Source organism: Rhinopithecus roxellana, chromosome 9 (assembly GCF_007565055.1).
Source record: "Rhinopithecus roxellana isolate Shanxi Qingling chromosome 9, ASM756505v1, whole genome shotgun sequence".
Lineage (NCBI taxonomy): Eukaryota > Metazoa > Chordata > Mammalia > Primates > Cercopithecidae > Rhinopithecus > Rhinopithecus roxellana.
Window position 1 is genome coordinate 24759449 of NC_044557.1, and position 17934 is coordinate 24777382.

At 46.4% G+C, this 17934-nt stretch overlaps 1 protein-coding gene across 1 annotated transcript in view; it reads right to left on the reverse strand.

Moving 5' to 3' along the window:
* GSR (glutathione-disulfide reductase) overlaps nucleotides 1-12362 on the reverse strand; it is a 56502-nt gene extending 44140 nt beyond the window's left edge. The window contains exon 1 of the mRNA XM_030937934.1: nucleotides 11962-12362. Coding sequence (XP_030793794.1) covers nucleotides 11962-12267 — 306 coding nt within the window. The 5' untranslated portion in view covers nucleotides 12268-12362. The remainder of the gene's footprint in view (nucleotides 1-11961) is intronic.
* Between the last annotated feature and the right edge of the window lie 5572 nt (nucleotides 12363-17934).

The following is a 17934-nucleotide window of genomic DNA, read 5'->3' on the forward strand; positions in this document are numbered from 1 at the left end:
TACCGTCTCAAGTTATCAGTTACATGGGATTTTTTTTTTTTTTTTTTCCTGGAAAGAGATAGGTCATACACTGTCAAGTTTGGGACTTGGATTTTTTTTAATGCAGTTATGCTACAATAAGAATACTAAAGGCAATAGAAACAGGAACTCATGGGATTGAGAAAAGGGTACAGAATTCAAGCCTCATAAAAGAATCAACACCTACAACAAGCGCAAGCACACTATTCAGAAAGTACTTCATACTAAAAATTAGAATAATTTATGGGCTGGGCGTGGTGGCTCACGCCTATAATCCCCATGCTTTGGGAGGCCGAAAAGAAAGATGATTGCTTGAGCCCAGGAGTTAGGGACCAGCCTGGGCAACATAGTGAGACCCTGAGACCCCATCTCTGCAAAAATTAAAAAATAAAAAATGAGTTGGTCTTGGTGCATGCCTGTAGTTCCAGCTATTCAGGAGGCTGAGGCAGGAGGATCTCTAGAGCCCAGAAGTTGAAGGCTACAGTAAGCTCTAATAACACCACTGCACTCCAGCCTAGATAACAGAGCCAGACCCTACTTCTAAAAATAAATAATAATAATAATAATAATAAATGTATGGCTCTCTATCTAGAGTGCCCTTTCATCTGGCCAAGCTGAGGATATGCTATTTCTCAACCCCCAAGTACCTGACATTACTGGGATAAATAGAATAAGCCATTTTGAAGAAAGGAGGATGGCAGGGATTTCTTAATGGTAAGAGCAGAGAAAGGAGGTCGAAACTCTGTGGGAAGAACAACGCTGGCCCCATAATAGGAATGATTTTCTCTTCCAACCTGCCTTTTCCAGTTATTTGGCAGGCAACGTGCTTCCCAGTGCCCTCCACCCACACCTTTATATCCTGCAGTTCACCATTTAAGTTTACTAAGTGGCTTCGACTAGGACAGACTTCAAAAGCAATTTTCCCAAAGGTAGAGATTATTTGTCTGCTAAATAAATACTGCTGGTCCTCCAGCCACCGTTTGTTTCCCAAGAATCATTAAAAGCAATCCAAGGGTGTCATAAAGCACTCAATGTTCTAAACTACTCTCACATACCATGAGTTTGTTCCTCATGTATATTTGAAGCTACTTTAAAGTTATTCAAGACTTCTTTTTTTAAGTTTTTTAAAAATATGTTTTTAAAGTTTTTTAAAAACATGTTTAATTTTAAAATATATTCTTTTTTTGGAATATGTTTCTTCAAAGTGCCAAGGTGGGCTTTCACTGGTGCCTGGTGTCTGTAACTCTGGTTTGTTTTTTAGAAGTTTCTGCCTTTTTTGCTTCTACAGGGTCTTAGCTTGCAGTCATTCATTCAGAGGTACTGAGTAAGCACCCACTTGTGCCAGGCATTATGCAAGGTAAGGCACTAAACAGATACAGTCCCTGCTCTTGGGGACTGTATCAGTATCCTGGCCTACAGTGCCAGCCAGAGAGAGGCTCTGAGCCTATCCAAGATACTGACTCAAGGGGCAGCAACAGAATCACCACATTCCCTAAAATTGAAGAGCACTGGGCCAGAAGCCAGAGGAAGAGGATGGTGGAAAATTGTGGCCTTGTTGGGTCGCAGGAGCTGTGCCCCAGCACAACACTTTGGGGCCTGGGGCACCGGTTGAAAGGAAGCCTATGACCCTGAAATGCCACTGTCCTATTTTGGCAGCTCCTGTGAGCAGGCCTCCAGGGATTTCCACTGCTTTTAGAGAACTATTCACATGCCAGCAACATGACATGACTTCAGCACCTCTGACTTGGAAGGAATGAAAAGCATTAGGCTGAGAGTGGTGGCTCATGCCTATAATTCCGGCACTTTGGGAGGCCAAGGCAGGTGGATCGCTTGAGGCCAGGAGTTCAAGATGAGCCTGGGCAACATGGTGAAACACCATCTCTAGAAAAAATACAAAAATTAGCCAGATGTGATGTGTGAGCCTGCAGTCCCAGCTACTGGGGAGGCTGAGGCAAGAGGATCACTTGAGCTTGTGGGTCAGGGCTACTGTGAGCTGAGATAGCACCACTACACTCCAGCTTGGGCAACACAGTGAGACCCTATCTCAAAAAATACACACACACACTTAGTTCCACTGAGAGCTGGGGAGGCCAGGGGTGAAAAGCTGGCATGGTCTGGCTTACCCATCTCCTTTGCTGCTCCCTTCTCTTTCCCCCCCGTTTTTTTTTTTTTTTTTTTTTTTTTCCAATTTCTTACAAATTAGAGAGGGAGGCTGGGCATAGTGGCTTACACCTGTAATCCCAGCACTTTGGCAGGCCGAAGCGGGCAGATCACCTGAGGTCGGGAGTTCAAGACCAGCCTGACCAACATGGAGAAACCCTGTTTCTACTAAAAATACAAAATTAGCTGGGCGTGGTAGCACATGCCTGTAATCCCAACTACTTGGGAGGCTGAGGCAGGAGAATCGCTTGAACCCAGGAGGTGGAGGTTGCCGTGAGTGGAGATCACGCCATTGCACTCCAGCCTGGGCAACAAGAGCGAAACTCCATCTCAAAAAAAAAAAAGGGAAAAAAACAAACAAACAAATTAGGGACAGGGTCTTACTATGTTGCCCAGGCTGGTCTCAAAATCCTGGGCTCAAGCAATCCTCTTACCTTAGCCTCCCAAAGGTTGGAATTACAAGCATGTGCCACTGCATTTGGCCTTCTTTCCCCTTTCTCTAGCTCAGGGGTCCCTGTCCCCCAGGTGCCTATTAGGAACCAGGTTGCACAGCAGGAGATGAGTGGCGGGCAAGTGAGCGAAGCTTCATCTGTATTTATAGCTGCTCCTCATTGCTGGCATTACTGCCTGAGCGCCACCCACCTCCTTTCAGATCAGTGACGGCATTGGATTCTCATAGGAGCATGAACCCTATTGTGAACCACGCATGCAAGGGGTGTAGGTTGCACACTGCTTATGAGAATCTAATGTCTGATGATCTGTCACTGTCTCCCATCATCCCCAGATGGGACCAACTAGTTGCAGGAAAACAAGCTCAGGGCTCCCTCTGAGTGTACATTATGGTGAGTTGTATAATCATTTCATTATATATTACAACGTAATAATAATAGAAATAAACTGCACAATAAATGTGATGCAGGCTGGGCGTGGTGCCTCAAGCCTGTAATCCCAGCACTTTGGGAGGCGGAGGCGGGTAGATTACCTGAGGTCAGGAGTTCAAGACCAGCCTGGCCAACATGGTGAACTCCCATCTCTACTAAAAATACAAAAATTAACCAGGTGTGGTGGTGGGTGCCTGTAATCCCAGCTACTTGGAAGGCTGAGGCAGGAGAATCGCTTGAACCCAGGAGGCAGAGGCTGCAGTGAGCCAAGATCATGCCATTGCACTCCAGTCTGGGCAACAAGAGTGAAACTCCGTCTCAAAAAAATATAAATAAATAAATAAATAAATGTGATTCACTTCATTCCTCAATCATCCTGAAACCATCCACCCAACCCCTGGTCTGTGGAAAAATTGTCTTCCACAAAACTGGTTCCTGGTGCCAAAAAGGTTAGGGACAGCTGCTCTAGCTGACCTGTGCATCAGGTTGTCAGAGGGAGCACAGGCCTCAAGTCAGACACATAGGAATTTGACTCTCAGCTCTCCCATTTAGTGGCTAGAGGTGGGTGAGTTTCCAAATGTCTCCTAGCTCAGTTAAGGAAATAATGCTTCCATTTGGAGATTTTGAGCAGGTCAGGGGTAAGGTATATAAAGCATCTATTTCTAGTCTATGATAGATGTGATGGTGACTCTGACACCTCTGAATTATTTCTGCGTCTGCTGGCTCCTCACATGCACAAAAAGCACACGGAAAGGAGGAGATAAATTCCCCAGGCGCCTTCCTACCTAAAACACATCAGCTGATCACAAAGGAAGTTTGCCTCTCAGACTGGAGCATTATCCAGATAAGTTCTCAGGGCTCTGGTTGCCCAGAGTTGCACATTGCTAAGACCCTAAGCATACAACACTGGCAGATTCCCTAATTCTCCAGGTGGGCATTAATGAGGGAGAAGAAACAAGTTTCTTTTATTTTCTTTTTTTCCTTGAGACAGAGTCTCGCTCTGTCGCCCAGATTGGAGTGTGCAGTGGCACAATCTCAGCTCACTGCAACTTCTGCCTCCCGGGTTCCAGTGATTCTCAACCTCCCGAGTAGCTGAGATTACAGGCACACACCACTATGCCCTGCTAAGGTTTTTTTTTTTTTTCGCTTTGTTTTGAGATGGAGTCTTACTCTTGTTGCCCAGGCTGGAGTGCAGTGGCACTATCTCGGCTCATCGCAACCTCTGCCTCCTGAGTTCAACCAGTTCTCAAGCCTGAGCCTTCCAAGTACCTGGGATTACAGGTGCCTGCCACCACACCCAGCTAATTTTTTTTTTTTTTTTTTTTTTTTTTTTTTTTTTTGAGACGGGGTCTCACTCTGTCATCAGGCTGAAGTGCAGTGGTGCGATCTCGGCTCACTGCAACCTCCGCCTCCTGGGTTCAAGCGATTCTCCTGCTTCAGCTTCCCGAGTAGCTGGGACTACAGGTGTGTGCCACCATGCCCAGATACATTTTTTATTTTTTATTTTTTTATTTTTAGTAGAGACAGAGTTTCACCGTGTTAGCCAGGATAGTCTCAATCTCCTGACCTCATGATCTGCCCACCTCAGCCTCCCAAAGTGCTGCGATTACAGACATGAGCCACCACGCCTGGCCAGTTTTTGAATTTTTAGGAGAGATGGGGTTTCGCCATGTTGACCAGGCTGGTCTCAAACTCCTGGCCTCAAGTGATCCACCCACCTCGGCCTACCAAAGTGCTGGGATAACAGGTGTGAGCCACCGCACCCAGCTAAGAAACAAATTTCACAGGCTGTTCAGTAAACACATCATCAAGGAGACTCCTGTAACTCAGCCTCCCTTTCCAAACCGATGATCCATTCCTGAGAGCTTCCTCTTCCAACCAATCTAGTGTTCAGAATCCCAATCAGTGGGCCTGCTGGCATTAGCTTACAGTGAGGACAGGGCCCCCCCTCCAAGGAGGGACTGAGCAGGTATAGAGTCTGGTGATAACAGGTGGCAAAATTCAGAAGCTTCACCATTTTTCCTAGGGCCTGCCTCGTTACCTTCAATCCTGCCTAGCCAGGTAGAAACTTCACATTGCCCATGTTGGCAGTAAAACAAGAACTTGGTTAATTTGCAGTTGCACCTGCCAAGATAAATCATCTGTGTTCAATAGTGAACTTCCGGCTGGGTGTGGTGGCTCACGCTGTAATCCCAAAACTTTGGGAGGTGAGGCGGGAGGACTGCTTGAGCTCAGGAGTTAGAGACCAGGCTGAGAAACATAGTAAGGCCTCGTCTCCACAAATAAAAAATTTAAAAATTAGCCGGGTGTGGTGTTGCACGCTTGTAGTCCCAGCTACACGGCAGGCTGAGGTGGGAGGATCGTTTGAGCACAGGAGTTTGAGGCTGCTGTGAGCTATATTGCACCACTGCACTCCAGCCTGGGTGACAGAGCAAGACCCTGTCTCAAAAAAAAAAAATTGTTAACTTTCTTCCTCTGGTTCCCCTAAACCCCCCACCACAGAATTGCCTAGTTTCCTCCCTCTGTCATCCTTCTTTTCTGCTTAAAATCTAATTCAAGACCAGAATGAGAGAACTACTTAGAAAACAGACGAGTCATAACTTCCAAAGCAAAACACTACTGATTCATCAACTCAATTCTTTCAGCAACTATATATTGAGTACTTGCTATGTGCAAAACACTGTTCTAGGGGCCACTGCACTCCAGCCTAGGCAACAGCCAGACTCTGTCTCAAAAAAAAAAGCATTCTCTGTGGTTACTTTTCAAAGTATGTTTTACAAAGAAATAGACACCCCAAAGTATTCAGAGGCAGTCTTTCTTTTCCTAGCCCTGCAGATTTAGTGGGTTTTGAGGCAGATGGCAAAGCAACAGTATACAAAGACTAGTACAAAAAAACTAAGCAGCCAACAAGGTAAGTTAAAAGCCAAATTTCAACAATAGCATTTGCTTGCTTTAGCCCCACCCTTTATGGCCACTCCTTTATTTGTCACTTATGAACATGAGTGGGCCCCATTCTATGAAATTCTAAACCCAGGAGACACATTAGGGTACCTTTCTATTTCGGAGGGCTATCTGTCAATATTGCAGGAACTGATGACAGAGTTCCTTTAAACTGACCTCCTTTTAGTAAATTACATTTAATAATGCACGTTCAGGCCAGGCACAGCGGCTCATGCCTATAATCCCAGCACTTTGAGAGGGTGAGGTGGGAGGACTGCTTGAGCTCAGGAGTTCAAGACCAGCATGGGCAGCGAAGCAAGACCTTATCGCTACTGAAAATTTAAAAAATCAGCCGGGGCATGGTGGTGGCCATGTGCCTGTGGTCCTGACTACTGGGGAGGCTGAGGCGGGAGGATCACTTGAGCTTGGGAGTTCAAGGTTGCAGTAAGCTATGATCATGCCCCTGCACTCCAGCCTGGGTGACACAGTGAGACCCTGTCTCAAAAAAAAAAAAAAAAAAAAAAAAGAAAAAGGAAAAGCATGTCCAGTGTTCAACTTTCTCAGGGTATAGACATCATAATACCAAAGTACACCACTTCCAAGTGAGGTTATGATTTACATGTTGCTGGGTAATTGTTTTCAGCCTAGATGAACAATGATTCACTGAGCAGCCTGTTGTTCACGGATCTTTCAAAGCCCCTACTTCTCTTCCCCGCAGGCCTCTCCAACTGGGGCTATGCAGCACAGTTCACTGTGACTTGGCTATCTGAACTTTTGTCACATGATCAACCCTCACTACCCAACTCTCACTGGTAAGAACTACCCGCCAAAACCACAGGAACCTGGTTATTCTTATCACAGAATCAGTACACTCAGCAGGAACCCAGGACCGCAAGCTCCCCAGGCCCTGGGGCAAAGGGAGCGGCAATTCAGAAAGAACTTTTCCTTAAGCTGACTCTCCCAACACCTGTGCAGGCAGAGAAGCGAACCACAGAGGCAAAGCTCCCAAGAAGGCTCTAATTCACCTTGGCTTTGGGCGATCTTTGCACTTCTCTCCAGTCTACACGTGATCATGAGAGAAGCAATTTATTTAACCTTTTGGAGTCTTCAAATACTGAATTCAAGCAAGTCTCAGTGGTATCTACCTGCAGAACCAGCTAGTCAGGAGGCTGAGGTGGGAGGATCGCCTGAGCCCACGAGTTTGAGACTACAGTGAGCTGAGATCACACCACTGCACTCCAGCCTGGGAAACGGAGGGAGACCGTCTCTTAAAAATGAAACAACACACCAGACGCGGTGGCTCATACTTGTAATCCCAGCACTTTGGGAGGCCGAGGCAGGCGAATCACTTTAGGTCAGGAGTTCGAGACCAGCCTGGCCAACATGGTGAAACCTCATCTCTACCAAAAATACAAAAAATTAGCCAGTCATGGTGGCGTGCACCTGTAGTCCCAGCTACTCACGAGGCTGAGGCACATGAATTCCTTGAATCCAGGAGACGGAAGCTGCAGTGAGCCGAGATCACCCCACTGCACTCCAGTCTGGGCGACACAGCAACAAACACACACACACACCCACACCCAGGTCTGCTGGGACCTAGTGCAGGAGGCTGGTCCAAAACAATGGCCTCCCATAAACTTTAACAGTTGAACAATTAAATAAAGGAACATTGATAAAACAATGAAAATCCAACCAATTTCACTACCTGTAAATGATCCCTGCTAGACACACATTCTAATTTGAACCTTCCGTGTGAGTTCATTCACCACAACTTTAAAATTTCCCCAAGCTTTAGAAATTAATGGATTTTACTTAGGAAAGAACTCATAGGAGAACCAATCTTAAACTTCTGCCGTGCACAGTGATTCACACCTGTAATCCTAATAATTTCAGAGACCAAAGCAGGAGGATTGCTTGAGTCCAGGAGTTCAATACCAGCATGCGCAACGTAGTGAGACCCTATCTCTATAAATTAAAAGAAAAAGAAAAAGAAAAGAAAGACAAACTTCTATTGGGCATTGCCAAGGGTGAGATCTCAATCCTATGGCTTACTACAAAACTACTTTCACTGAGTCACTGGTTTGCTCAAACCCGCCCCTGCCCCCAGTTCACTGGGTGTCCAGAAACTCCACATTTTTCAAACCACAACCTACCTATCAGCTTCTCATCTCTTATTTCTATTAAAGAGACAGCCTTTACTCCAAATCTGATTATACAACATATCCCGTTTCCATGCCTAGGCCTGGGACCCACCTTTTGAGGTTCTGAATGTCAAAGAATACTACCCAACCCCCCACCTTTTTTTTTTTTTTTTTTCTTTTTTTGAGACAGAATCTCACTCTGTTGCCCACACTGGAGTGCAGAGGCATGATCTTGGCTCACGGCAACCTCTGCCTTCTGGGCTTAAGTGATTCTCGTGTCTCAGCCTCCCAAGTAGCGTGTGCCACCACACCCAGCTAATTTTTGTATTTTTAGTAGAGACGGGGTTTCACTGTGTTGGCCAGAATGGTCTCAAACTCCTAGCCTCAAGTGATTCGCCCACCTCGGCCTCCCAAAGTGCTGGGATCACAAGCGTGAGCCACTACGCCCGACCCCATCTTTAGAGGTCCCGAAAGATACCATCTCCTTCACGAAATCTTCCCATGGTGCCCACACATAAGTTACCACTTCAACTATTCTCTGGACTACCATAATTTCTTATTACTTACAGCAATTAACACAAACCACTCCCCTTCAGGGTTGACTGTCTGTATTTTGTCTTCCCTACTGCAAACCAAAGTGTGATTGAGGCAGGTCTCAATCTATAGAGATTTATTTAGCCAAGGTTGAAGATGCACGTGGGAAAAAATACAGATCACAAGAGTACCTATAACCTATGCTTTTTCCAAAGGAGGTTTTGGGAATGTTAGCATTTAAAGGGGAATGAACAAGGAGGAGGAAAAAGAAACGAGAGGAGGATAGTCAGTAACACAAATTATTGCTTTTTTTTTTTTTTTTTTTTTTTTTTGAGACTAAGTGTCACTCTATTGCCCAGGCTGGGGTGCAGTGGCATGATCTCGGCTCACTGCAACCTCCGCCTCCCAGGTTCAAGCAATCCTCCTGCCTTAGGCTTCCAAGTAGCCGGGATTACAGGTGCCCGCACCATGCCCAGCTAATTTTTGTATTTTTAGTAGAGACAGAGTTTCACCATGTTGGCCAGGCTGGTCTCGAACTCCTGACCTCAGGTGATCTGCCCACCTGGGCCTCCCGAAGTGCTGGGATTATGGGATTGAGCCATCACGCCCAACCTAGATGGCTACATTCTTGTGAGGTTCTTATGAGGCTCAGCAAATCTACATTTTACATAAGATAAAGTAAAAACAGGGAGTAGAGGAAATGAGGCTATGACATGGGATTGTGAAAGTACAGCTGTCTGTTTGGGAACAAAAGGAAAAGCAGTTTTTGCGTGATTCAGTTCCCAAACCGAACTTTCCCTATGGCATAGTTTGAAGTTCCAAGATTTTTTTCTTTCACAACCACAAAATTCCTTAAGGGAAGGGACATGTCTCACAAACGATTGTATCTACCGTTTTCTCCCTACCCGTCCCCAATCCAAGCACTTAAAATACAAAAAATGGGACAGGAGTGGTGGCTGATGCCTGTAATCCCAGCATTTGGGGAGGCCAAGGCAGGCCAACTGCTTAAGCCCAGGAATAAGAGACCAGCTTAGGTAACATGGCAAAACCCTGTTTCTAAAAAGATAAAAATAATGAAAATAGGCCAAGTGTAGTGGCTCACACCTGTAATCCCAGCACTTTGGGAGGCCAAGGTGAGTGGATCACGAGGTCAGGAGTTCAAGACCAGCCTGGCCAACATGGTGAAACCCATCTCTACTAAAAATACAAAAATTAGCTGGGTGTGGTGGTGGGCACTTGTAATAGCTACTTGAGAGGCTGAGGCAGGAGAACTGCTTGAACCCGGGAGGCGGAGTTTGCAGTGAGCCGAAATTACACCACTGCACTCCAGCCTGGGTGACAGAGCAAGACTCCATCCAAATAAATAAATAAATAAATAAATAAAATTTAAAAAATAAAAAATTAGCCGGATGTGGTGGCTCATACTTGTAATCCAAGCACTTTGGGAGGCCAACGTGGGTGGATTAGCCAAGGTCAGGAGTTTGAGACCAGCCTGGCCAACATGGCGAAACCCCATCTCTACCAAAAGTACAAAAACTAGCTGGGCATGGTGGCATGCACCTACATTCCCAGCTACTCGAGAGGCTGAGACAGGAAAATTGCTTGAACCCAGGAGGTGGAGGTTGCAGCGAGCCCAGATTGCACCATTGTACTCCAGCCTGGGTGACAGAATGAGACTCCCTCTCAAAAAAAAAAAAAAAAATTGTAACAGGAAGGTAAAGTGGGTGAACCTCTGAAGCATATTATAACATAAGCAGAGAAAGAGGAAGAGAAAAATGTGGCAAGCACAACCGAAGTGAGCAGTGATCAAGTACTCTCACGAGGTGTGGGAGGGGGCACTTAGTGGGACCCCACAATCTGCCTTCTGGAGAGACAGACTTCTAACCTTCAGTCTGGACTATGGTGTCAAAGTGCAAGTTGATAATTAACAGGGATTTTCCCTTCCTCTTCATCTCCATGTTCATTTTTTAAAAAGGGCACTTAACAATGAAGTCAGCCTTTTCATAATTGTCAATTTCTAGTTTCATTCATTGCACAAGTGCTTATTGAGCAAGGGATTTTAAGCTGATAAGAGACACACAAACATAGAAGCCCATCCCTGTCCTTAAGAAGTTCCCAATTTGACATAATTTAAATATTAATCTCCAAAGGAATTTAGAGAACCTATCCCGAATCACAGGTTCCTCTTGGATACAGCATTTTAATCGTCAACACCCAAATCTTGTGATAGAAAAGGGTGGGCACACCAATAACTTGGAAACAACATTTATTTTTAGGATGAGTGCAGTGGCTCAGGCTTGTAATCCTAGCACTTCGGGAGGCTGAGGCGGGAAGATTGAGTCCAAGAGTTTGAAATCAGCAGGGGCAACATAGCGAGACCCCCATCTCTACAGAAAATAATAATAATTAACTGGGCGTGGTGGTTCGCCCCTTGTAGTTCCAGCTACTCAGGGGCCCGAGGCGGGAGGATCTCTAGAGTTGGGGAGATCGAGGCTGCAGTGAGCTATGATGGCCACTGCACTCTAGCCTAGGTGACAGGGCAAGACCCTGTCTCAAAAAACAAACACACACAAACAAAAACCCTTATTTTCAAAAATTATGAATTTTGTAAATCTCAGGATTTACATCCCTCTGTTTTTAGTTTTGCAATCCACATGAAACCAAGACAAAACAAAAGCTCTGAGAACTCACCTAATCAAGGTCGCCTTGGCTGCAATTCAGATCACCTGAAAATCCCAAAGCCCAGGCTACACCTCAGACCAATTAAGTCGGGAATCCAGGTACCCTCAGGTGATTCGAATGTGCAGCCACGGTTGACAACAACCGCTATAAATCATGCTGCCCTTGAAACGGGAGAACCAGGATCTATATTCTTCAAGAGTACCCTCCATCACCAACGACAGCGTCACCCTCGTCCCTACACACAGACCACCAGCAATGTTCCCAGATGCAGTTTTGTGTTTGACGCGGTCAAGCATAGAATCCAATTCTCTCCCACTTGGACAAGTGAGGATGGAGGAAGGTTAATCTAACCCGCCCTGGCCATGGTCAATATCGCATCCCCGCGGAAGCAGACGCTGGCTCGGCTTTGGGGGCCGCAGAGAAGCGCCTGGACGCTTCTCTTCTCCACCTGCTGGGGTCCCGGCTTCGGAATGCGGAGTTGCGGGGATGGAAAAGAGGAAAGCGCAGCTCCGGGAGACGGGATCACCATAGGAACGAGCACAGGCTGTCTCCCGAAAGGCCGAGACAAAGCGGCACCCCCCGACCGAACAAACGGCGGTACTCACGCAAGTGCCACCCAGCTTGTGGCTCTCCACCACTGCGGCCCTGGCGCCCAACTCAGCAGCCCTGCGCGCGCTGGCCAGCCCCCCCGAGCCGCCCCCGATCACCAGGTAGTCATAGGAGGCCACGGCGCCAGCGGCGGGCGGCGGGCCCTGCGGCTGCGGCTCCTGCCTGCAGGCCATGGCACCGGAGAGGGCGCGCGTGACGGCCGCGGGCTCAGGCAGAGGCAGCTGGAAGCCTGGGGAGGCGCGCGCCGTCCGCCGCCAGCTCGGCCCCGCGCCGGCGCTCAGGGCTCGGGTGAGCAGGGCCATGCACGCGGAAGTGGCGCGCCGAGGGGGGCGGGCGGCTCGGGGGCGGTCCCCGGGGAAGAGGGGCGCGGGCCTCCGGCAAGCGCAGCCTCACGGTGACTAAGCACGCGCCCGCCGCTAGGCGAGACCCGGGAGGGTACCCAGAGTCGGGGCCGCCTCCCTGTTCCCCGCCCCGGTGGCGGAGCCTGAGGGGTTTCTCTGCCTCCGTCCTCACCCCGGCACCTGGATCCCGAGTGGCGCCTGCGGCGTGTAGCTTTCTGAAGTCCGGTGGAGCTAGGCGGCGGACGGTGAACGTCCTCTCGTCCTCTCGTTTCAGCTGTCTTTTCCCGAGCTGGCCCCCTGGGGAGTTGCCAGTGGCACCGGCTTCTCCAGGAAGAAAAAGTTGCTTCTATTCGGGGGGGTTGTTTCTCCAGGTTTGTTCCAGAGACCACTTTTGATTGTTGTTTTTTCTTTGAGACTGGGTCTTACTCTCCCCCAGGCTGGGGAGCTGTGATGTGATCTCTCCTCATTGCAGCCTCCACCTCCCGTGTTCAAGCAGCGATCCTCCCGCCTCAGCCTTCCCAGTAACTGGGACTACAGGTGTCCGCCACAGCGCCCGGTTAATTTTTTGTTGTTGTTTTTTGTAGAGATAGGGGCTCGCTATGTTACCAGGACTTGTATGGAACTCTTGGCCTCAAGCGATTCTCTCACCTTGGTCTCCCAAAATGCTAGGATTACAGGTGCCAGACACCGTGCCCGGTCTTATTTTCCTTTTAAAGTCAGGGGTCTCGAACTCCTGTCCTAGGCTCAAGAGATCCTCTGGCCTCAGCCTCCTGAGTAGCTGGGATTACAGGCATGCATGTGCCCAGCTGGGAACTACATTTTGACCAACACTGTTTCTTGCCTTCAGGTGACTTTTAAATTTGAGAAACATTGGAATAGTGGATTAATTCGGAGTAGCGGTTTTTGTGATTCACAGATGAAGCACAGAGAAAAGGATAGAGATGGAGACACAAAAACATTGACCTCCCAAGCTGTAGAGACTGATGTCTCCTTTGGGAGTATCTACAACTACCAACTGCACAACACAGTAGTAAGTGCAGCTTCCAATTTGTCTTGTGGTAGGCCACAATCCTGTGCCCACAAGGACCGTGCACAGGTCATCCGAGCACACAGCTGAGCCCAGTAGGCAAAGGAAGGAAGGTCCAGGTCACAGGGCAGCGAGGCCCAGCACAATGAGGGAGAATGGGAACATACCACACCCCAATTAGAATGGGATCCAATTCTTTTACAAAAATTTTTTTCTGATTACAAAATGTAAGGGAAGAAGGGAAAATTCTTCCTTCCTACAGACTGACATGTAATACATGGAGACGGAACACAGAAAAAACACCATTTTGGACTGGGTGCAGTAACTCACACCTGTAATCCCAGCACTTTGGGAGGCTGAGGCAGGAGGATCCCTTAAGCCCACGAGTTCGAGACCAACCTGGGCAACATACGGGAGTTCCTCATCCCCACAAAAAAATTAAAAATTAGCTGGGTGTGGTGACATACACTTGTAGTCCTGACTACTCTGGAGGGTGAGGTGAAAGGATCACTTGAGCCCAGGAATTCAAGGTTACAGTGAGCTATGATTGCACCACTGCACTCCAGGTTGGGTGACAGAATGAGACACTGTCTCTTTAAAAAAATTTTTTTTCTTTCAAACACTAGAGGATGTCAGGCACAGTGGCTCATGCCTGTAATCCCAGCACTTTGGGAAGGGAAGCCACAGGAGGAGGATCGCTAGAGCCCAGGAGTTCGAGACCAGCGTAGGCAACATAGTAAGACCTGGTGTCTACAAAAAATTTAAAAATTAGTCAGGTGTGGTGGTGCACACCTGTAGTCCCAGCTACTCAGGAGGCTGAGGTAGCAGATCACTTGAACCCGGGAGGTTGAGGCTGCAGTGAAATGTGATCACACCACTGTATTCCAGCCTGGGCAACAGAGACGCTGTCTCAAAACCCCACTGGACAAACGTAGGTGATTTCTATGAAGACACCATGAAATATTTCTCAAAATAATAAGCCCATAATTAATATGTATGGAGCTAAGCACTGTGCTAAGAGCTTTATATGTTATCCTCCCTCAACCGAATAAATACTGTTATTGTCTCCATTTTATAGATGTGGACACTGAGGTCCAAAGAGGTTAAATAACTTGCACAAGAATAAACAGTTGGTGACTTGTGGATGTTTTTCTAGCATAGTCAAATAAAAATTCTGTAACGATAAAAACATTAAAAAATTAAACAACTGGTGAATGGCAGAGCAGGAATTCAAATCCTGAAGGCCTAACTCAGAAGCCTATTAACCATTATTAGAAAGAAACCATCACTGAGTATGTCTTAAGGTGAAAATAAAAGACCAGCTTGGACAACAGAGGAAAACCCGGTCTCTGCTAAAAATACAAAAATTAGCCAGAGTGGTACCTGTAGTCCCATCCACTCAGGAGGCTGAGACATGAGACTTGAACCCAAGAGGCCATGGTTGCAGTGAGCTGAGATGGCACCACTGCACTCCAGCCTGGGCAACAGAGTGAGACTCTGTCTCAAAAAAAAAAAAAAGAGAAAAGGAAAAACAACGCCGAGCTCGGTGGCTCACACCTGTAATCCCAGCACTTTGGGAGGCCAAGGTGGGTGGATGACTTGAAGTCAGGAGTTCAAAACCAGCCCGCCAAAATAGTGAAACCCCGTCTCTACTAAAAATTCAAAAATTAACAAGGTATGGTGGCGTGTGCCTGTAATCCCAGCTACTCGGGAGGCTGAGGCAGGAGAATGGATTGATCCCGGGAGGCAGAGGTTGCAGTGAGCTGAGATGACGCCACTGCACCCCAGCCTAGGGGACAGAGTGAGACTCCGTTTCAAAACAAAAAAATCCTTTCCCACTAATAGTGACTAATTCATATTACAACTCTGTGTTGAGGTTGTAGGTCAAGAGATATTGTGTCACCAGAAAGGTGGTGATGGTACTTCTATAAACAATTTGAGAAATCTATGCAGGAAATAGTGGTACAGAAATAACTTTGCAAATACAGGTTGTTCAATAAAATTTTTCATGTTCCATGTATGAAGATAATTGCAGTCACTTAGAAGGATAAAAATAACATGAGGAAAGGAATAATTGAATATTACTCAGTTACCCAATATCAGCGTTTAATATTGAAATGAAAGATAAACACTGAAGAGGCAGAGAACAATAACTAAATATGGAATTAACAAAAAGCAAGTTATGCCGGGCGCGGTGGCTCACGCCTGTAATCCCAGCACTTTGGGAGGCCGAGGCGGGTGGATCACAAGGTCAGGAGATCGAGACCATCCTGGCTAAGACGGTGAAACCCCGTCTCTGCTAAAAATACAAAAAATTAGCCGGGCGCGTTGGCAGGCGCCTGTAGTCCCAGCTACTCGGGAGGCTGAGACAGGAGAATGGCGTGAACCCGGGAGGCGGAGCTTGCAGTGAGCCGAGATCACGCCACTGCACTCCAGCCTGGGTGATGAGCAAGACTCCATCTCAAAAAAAAAAAAAAAAAAAGTTATACAGTAAAGGGAAAGAAATTTTCAGAGGGACATAGCAAGTCTGCCTTGTTGAGAAAACTGGATACAACCTCAGAAGATAACATCTAAAGGGAAATGACACGTGCACTAAAGATCTCTTTCACGCTTTTGATCTGATGGTTTCAGTAACATCTTGAAAGATCATGGGGGAGATCATAAAAAGTTTTGGAAATAACACTACTATTCCTATTCTGAATATAAATATGTGGTATTTTTTCTGTAACTGTTTATTTTTATTTTATTTTATTTTTTTGAGACTGTTCGCTCTTGTCTTCCAGGCTGGAGTGCAATGGCACAATCTCAGCTCACTTCAACCTCGCCTCCTGGGCTCAAGCAATTCTCCCACGTCAGCCTCCTGAGTAGCTGGGATATCAGGCACCCGCCACCACACCCAGATAATTTTTGTATTTTTAGTAGAGACAGGGTTTTACCGTGTTGGCCAGGCTAGTCTCGAACTCCTGACCTCAGGTGATCCACTCGCCTTGGCCTCTCAAAGTGTTGGAATTACAGGCATGAACCACTGTGCCCGGCCCTCTCTTTATTTTTAAATTGTATTTTGCGATATTTAAGATAAACAAAGTACCTGTATAAAGAATAATACAATGGCACATCCACACCTCTTAGCTTAAGAAATGTAGTACTACCACACTGTCTAGTTCTACATAGTTATCCCAGTTGCATCCTTCTCCCTGTCTCCCTCCCCCAAGAGGTAATCAATGTCTTAAATGTGGTGTTTTATCATTTCCTTCATTTATCTGTTCTTGGGAATAAATGTCCATCAAAAAATAGATATTCATATAAGGGATTAATGTTCTTTTTGTTTAATTTTCATATACTTAGAAAAATAAGAAAAAATCATAATTTCACCAGTCTGACATAACCATTTTTCCTTGTTGACATATTTAAAGTTGTATCTGTGGATTCCATCAACTCTGTCATTTCTGGGTCTTTTTCTATTGATTGATTTTTTTTCTCCTGCTTGTGTTACCTTCTGCTTTTTGGCATGATGGTGCAGTTCCAGTCCAAAGGCAGTCTGTTGGGAAATCACTCTTATTCAGGGCGGCTGGTCTTTTCTATTTAGGCATTTAGCTGACTGGATGAGGCCCACACACATAATGGAGGGCAATCTGCTTACTCAGAGTTCAGTGATTTAAATGTTAATTTCATCCAAAAACACCCTCCCAGCTGACATATAAAACTAGTCATCACACACTAGTGTACAGACTCCATGGTGTGCAAGAATCTTGTCTGTCTCATTTGTGGCTATATCTCCAGCATCTGTAACAGCACCTGGGGCATGGTAGGTGTATCATATTTATTGTTCATTGGATGAATCAAGTCTATGTGAGCCCAGAAGGTCAAGGCTGCAGTGAGCCATGATCTCACCACTGCACTCCAGCCTGAGCAACAGAGCAAGACCCTGTCTCAAATGAACAAAAAAGTTAGGTATGGTAGTGTACACCTGTGGTCCCAGTTACTCAGGTGGCCGAGGTGGGAGGATCATGTGGGTCTGGGAGGTGGAGGCTGCAGTGAGCCGTGATTGTACAACTGCACTGCAGCTTGGGTAAGCTATTAGACCCTGTTAAAACAACAACCAAAACACACACACACACACACACACACACACACACACACACACACAGAGCCATCTTATTTTTTTAGGGGGGAAAAAGAGACTACTAAAAGAATAATTTCATAAACCTAAATGTAAAAGTTAAAATACAAAGCTTTTAGAAGAAAACATAGGAAGCCCGGGACGGTGGCTCACACCTGTAATCTCAGCACTTTGGGATGCCAAGGAGGGCAGATTGCTTAAGCTTAGGAGTTCAAGACCAGCCTGAGCAACATGGTGAAACCCTGTCTATTTTTTAAAAAAAGAAAAAAAATAGGAGAATCTCTCAACTTCAAGATAAGCAAAAGTTTCTTAGGCCACAGAAAGCAATAATCATAAAAGAAAACTTAGATAAATTGTCATCAAAATTAAAAACTTCTACTCGTCAAAAAGTCAATAAGAGCTAGGTGCGATGACACATTCCTGTAGTGCCACCTACTCAGGAGGCCGGGGCAGGATTGATTGAGCCCAGGAGTTTGAGACC